The sequence below is a fragment of the Limulus polyphemus genome, unplaced genomic scaffold (genome assembly GCF_000517525.1).
Source record: "Limulus polyphemus unplaced genomic scaffold, Limulus_polyphemus-2.1.2 Scaffold3947, whole genome shotgun sequence".
NCBI classification, from domain to species: Eukaryota; Metazoa; Arthropoda; class Merostomata; order Xiphosura; family Limulidae; genus Limulus; species Limulus polyphemus.
The window spans coordinates 30,677-36,627 of NW_013669557.1; the positions used below are offsets into that span (position 1 = coordinate 30,677).

Genomic DNA, 5,951 nt, shown 5'->3' on the forward strand with positions numbered 1-5,951 from the left:
TTAGATAACTGCTTAAACTTGGTATAATTTAGGCTTGTGTTATAATTAGCGTAGGAAGGAGAGTGTGATTCCCCCCTGAATTGACATCATATATGTATAAAACATGTTTAAAAGTTGTAAAAAAAAAGCCTTGGATACCATCAAAATGCAACATTTTCAGTTGAAAATTTAATAAATATATATTTCAGAATGGCTTTGCCACTCATTTTCTTTATGCTCCAAAAGTAGGAGCCCCTTTACAGATTTCTGCCCTACGCCCCCAGTGTCAGGTAACATTTCGCAAAAATTACACAAGGGCTATCTGCGCATAACTGCTGATAAGACTAAACGGAGGGCAACTACTGAACAGCATGAGGGTAACTACCGAACAATACGTGGGCAACTACTCAACATTATTTTTAATTATAATGAATTAAAATACCTTTCTGAATTGAACCCCCAAATCTTAGTTACGAACTACCGCATTTTTGTCTTTGTGCGTTAATTATTATTTCAAGTATTAGAAAAACAAAACAAAAATACATTGACGGTTTGGTTTATTTTGAATTTCGCGTAAAGCTACACAAGGACTATCTGCGTTACCCGTTTCTAAGTTTGCGGTCATAGACCAGAGAGAAGGTAGCTAGTCAACACCAATAACCGCCAACTGTTGGGTTACTCTTTTACCAATGAATAGTGCGATTGACCGTCACCCATGGCTGAAAGGGCGAGCATGTTAGGTGACGGGGTTTAGAACACGCGATCCTCAGTGGGAGTCGAGCGCCCTAACCACCAGGCCTAACATTAACGGAGATTGAAAGAATTAATAAATTATACTAGAATACCGAACTTTTAAAAGGATCGCGGGTTATAGATATATTAATCTAACTTTATAATGTTTGTAATTAAGCACAAAGCTACACAATGGGCTATCTGTGCTCTGCCCACCACGGGTATCGAAACCCGGTTTCTAGCGTTATAAGTCCGCAGACATACCGCTGTGCCACTAGGGGGCTAAAGACATGTAATACGTAGTGGTTTTGGATAGACCTAGCACCACCACGGAGCTCACTCAACTTTTACACATCATCGTCTGAACAAGCACCACTCATGGCGATATTTAAACAATGTTATTCTGAGCCAATTAAAATCTAGATCCCTCGTTATCCTCGCGTGGCTGGAGTTACAACAGTTAACAAATTATCTCCTTAAAAATAGCACCAAATTCAAATGTTTGTGTCTGCTTCTACTTTCAGAACACTGTGTAAACTGTACTTTCCAGCTAACCCTTAAATTTAACTATTCAACTTGTGTATCTGGCTTTCATTTTTATATGACAAAAAACAGAACACGATCCTTAATGAATAATCCCAATAGCTTCTTCCTAATATTTACCATAAGCTTACAAGAATAGCTTTCACTCTGGTAAACATAGGCCTAGAAAATTAAACATAAACAAACAAAAAAACACACGGAAGATTAACCTCATTAGTAATGTCAATGTAATTCTTCAAACCTAATGCGCTTAATAGCATATCTATTATAGTGTTGAAATAGTTTCAACTCTATAGCTTGGAAGATGTAATTATCCAAACCTAATGCGCTTAATAGCATGTCTATTATATAGTGTTGAAATAGTTTTAACCCTATAGCTTGGAAGATATAATTATCTAAACCTAATGTGTTTGATGGCGTGTCTATTATAGTGTTGAAATAGTTTTAACTCTATAGCTTGGAAGATGTAATTATCCAAACCTAATGCGTTTGATAGCATGTCTATTATAGTGTTGAAATAGTTTTAACTCTATAGCTTGGAAGATGTAATTATCCAAACCAAATGTGTTTAATGTCATGTGTATAACCTGGTAGTTAGAGCTACAAGTCTTCAGGCTGACCACTGATGTCATGTGTATAACCTGGTAGTTAGAGCTACAAGTCTTCAGACTGACCACTGAGGAGTATAGCATGAAATACAAGTGTGATCTTTACCCTTAATTTAATCATTCTATAAAATAGGATTGTTTATATTTTTTTATATTTTCTCAATAATTGAAACTATAACCTCAGTTTTATACATACTGTAAAACTATATGTAACATGTAAAAATAAACACCACCACCACCAGAAACTACTTGAACTACTATTTATTAACAAGTGACTAAAATAATCTATTACTCTTCAACTTTCCAATAAATCAGAACGTGAATGTTATTTTCAAGTACTGTGAAACTGGTTTCCACATACTACTAATGATTTATTTATCTTTTTATCTAAAACCTTTTTACAAATATATGGACAGATAAATACAAAGTTTTGTTCATGTGTTCATACGATTAAGGAATGTTTTTTTCATCAAACAGCCCCATTTTTACAGCTTTACGGCAACTTCAGACTTTTCAAGGAACTTTTACAACCACAAAATTCATGGGTAACTCACATTAACTAATAAACTATCTTACAAAAATAACTGAAGTGTATTTAAAAACTAGATCACTGAAATAACTATAAAAATAAACGTTTTATTTCAAATAAAAAAACAATTTAATCATTTTCTATATTAGACAAGGTACATTACACCTTAATATGGCCACTGTTCCACTTCTTTCTCTTCTCATGTATCTATTTTAAGTTATGGATGATTAACAATCAAGGTTTCAAAAAGTCTTTGCAAAACGTAAAACACGAATTCCGAAAATCAACTAGCAAATATTCAATCACACTCAATACTATTTTGTACAGTGTTTAAAAATTACTAATGAAATTATTGTGGGAAAAAAAATCATAGTCTTGGATCTTCAATTAAAATTTCAAAAAGTATTGGCAAAATGTAAGGTATGGATACCTAAATCAAATTAGCAATTATTCAGTCACACCTGATACTTATTTGTACAGTGCTTATAAATTAACAATGCATATATTTATAATACCTGAATCTTTGTGAAGAAGCACAAACAAACATTTATTTAAGTTTGTAAGAAGTGACACACAGTGTATTCAATTTTAAACTCAGTGTTCAAATTTATCAATCAAAAACAATAAAACAAATCTGAGACACAATGTATCAATTACACAAAACGTGCTACATCAAGATAGTGTTAAAAAAAAATTCTAGACTTTCACTAAATCCTTTGGCATTTATTAAAAATGTAAATAACAGTGGATTGATCTTTTTTTTTTTTAACAAATACTGTTTTAGTTTCCCCCTTTTTGGTCAATGTTTAGTTAAATAAACTCCACAATGGAGCTTATTGCTGTAGTTTGAGTTGTGGTTTACTTCAAGGTAAAAGCACTACACATCCACGATCGAGGAATCATGTAGTCGAAAAAAGAATCCTGTAAATAAAGACAGTTAGCTGATGAATTTCACATTGCTTGTATGGTATCAAGATTTGGGCATTTTTATACAAACACATTATATATTTCATTAAGTCTGTATTTTGTTTTCCATACAGGCAATATATTTAATTGTTTCAAGAAAACCTTGCACTGGTTTCTTGACTATAATTACTTAACACTTACTACTTTGAAAACAACATAAAAATCAGAAAATTCAATAACAACGTGCATGACAGATAAAATGATAGGTAATATATTGTTGACAGGGATGGCAGAAGAGAGAAGTTGAACTGACTGAGGAGATATAGGAGAGGTTGAGTGTCACTTTTACACTCTGAAATGCAATCAGAGCCAACTTGGAGCACATTGCTCAGAGAATTGCGTTGTTAAAAGATCATATACATCAACTAAGTTATTCACGAATCAAGTCTTTGGCTCATGAGATGTAATAAATAAAATTGAGACTCAAGAACTCAAGATATAGGAGAGGTTGAGTGTCACTTTTACACTCTGAAATGTAATCAGAACCAATCTGGAGCACATTGCTCAGAGAATTGAGTTGTTAAAAGATCATATACATCAACTAAGTTATTCACAAATCAATTCTTTGGCTCATGAGATGTAATAAATAAAATTGAGACTCAAGAACTCAGGCTTCCAGTTTTCTTTATTCTAAATATAAATGTTAAAAAAAATTATTAACAAATTCTTGTAATAATTTTATATTGTCTTTCTAGAAGTCATATCAAGTCACTTTCATATTTCTGTGTAGATTCAGCTGTTGAGCATAAAACACTTATGAAAATCTCACGTGTTCAACAACTACACATCTGCCATGATGTGATGCACACTTTGCTTTTGATAACCACTGATCAACTATAGTATTAATTAGTATACTTGTTGGTCTACAATATTTTTCCAAAATTTCATATGGGTAAATGTTCGTCTGAATGTTTGAAAGTAACTATACATTTGTAGTAGCCGTTTTGGGTATTGAAATTAAGAAGTCAGATTTTTTATTTTACCAATTTAATTTTACCAACTGATGGAAATCCATCCTGAGAAGGAACTCTGCCTTCCCTATAGTTGAAGAAGATGCAACACAGAGTACTGGAAAACCAAGTTCATTCTAAATGTTGGAGAGTAGAAAAAAATAGAGCTCAGTCACTAGAAGCAGGCATTTTAAATTGTAAAAAAAAAGTATTAACAGCAGGATAATTTGGTTCATACAAAGTATGGAACTAGTAGTAATACAATACTTACCACAGACCAGATCTCATACTTACCAAAACAGGTGGACAATTTCTTCTAGCATACCATTCCATACTGCACTTATAACAAAGCACCTCTCATACTTACCAAAACATGTGGACAGTTCGTTCTAGCATACCAAACCATACTGTACAGGCATATTAATAATTCATAACCAACACAAAACCAATACTTATCACAGACCAGCTCTCATACTTACCAAAACAGGTGGACAGTTTCTTCTAGCATACCACTCCATACTGTACAGGCATATTAATAATCCATAACCAACACAAAACCAATACTTATCACAGACCAGCTCTCATACTTACCAAAACAGGTGGACAGTTTCTTCTAGCATACCACTCCATACTGTACAGGCACATCAATAATCCAGTGCCAACAAAAAGAGCCAACCACATAAAGATATTCCAGCTTTGAGCTTTTCGTTTATTGGTCAGGAAAACAAAAATCACTACAAAGAAAAAAAAAAGAGCAAACATGTCTCACAGTTCAAAATTTCTGTAGAACTTTTTTTTATAATACTCAGATATTTTGACTTAAAATCTTCAATTTGTAACTGATTTATAATTTAAGCTTCAATTTATGAAGTTTTTACCATTGTCAATTCTAACAACATCAAACTGCTTTAGCGTACATTAAAAAAATATATTGCCAGTATAAGCTAAGAAAATATTACTACAATATGCTGTTGTATTGGATATGTACTGGAAATCATAGAAAATATAGCAATGAATAGAGGTCTGTTTGTGGTTTCAGATATCATTGCTGTAAATAAAACTTAAAAGCTTTTACTAAGTTTTTATTACCTCACCACCCTAGTATGAGAATTGTGATATTTATTCTCTTGGTTTCCCTCTTCTCTAATTTATCTCCACCCTCCCCCTTATCTGAAGCACAGAATTTAATGTAAATTACTCATTATAATATAGATATTACTAGGGCAAAGTAAACTTTTTATAGTCTTCAATCTTATTTGTTTAAGGAGTTATAAACTACAAAATCAGGTCCACATGCCACACCCACCTTTCATAAATACTTTATAATTATCTCCGACACTTTTTATCACATCATTTATAGCCAATAGAAAGGCCAAGTTTTAATCTATTGAATGATGTATAATGATACACTGCTTTATGTACTGTCGATTATGACACTTTGCTTTACGTACTGTCGATTATAATACTTTGCTTTACGTACTGTCGATTATAATACATTGCTTTACGTACTGTCGATTATGATACATTGCTTTACGTACTGACAATTATAATACATTGCTTTACGTACTGACAATTATAATACATTGCTTTACGTACTGACAATTATAATACATTGCTTTACGTACTGACAATTATAATACATTG

At 32.4% G+C, this 5,951-nt stretch overlaps 1 protein-coding gene across 2 annotated transcripts in view; it reads right to left on the reverse strand.

Annotated features, from left to right (window-relative positions):
* Positions 1 to 2,108: 2,108 nt before the first annotated feature.
* Positions 2,109 to 5,951, reverse strand: part of LOC106470327 (sterol O-acyltransferase 1-like) — a 35,610-nt gene continuing 31,767 nt past the window's right edge. For both annotated transcript variants that reach the window (XM_013930878.2, XM_022398949.1), the window contains 2 exons: positions 4,899 to 5,041; positions 2,109 to 3,312 (listed from right to left, as the gene is read on the reverse strand). In XM_013930878.2, the coding sequence (XP_013786332.1) occupies positions 3,250 to 3,312; positions 4,899 to 5,041 (206 nt within the window). In that variant the 3' untranslated portion in view covers positions 2,109 to 3,249. The remainder of the gene's footprint in view (positions 3,313 to 4,898; positions 5,042 to 5,951) is intronic.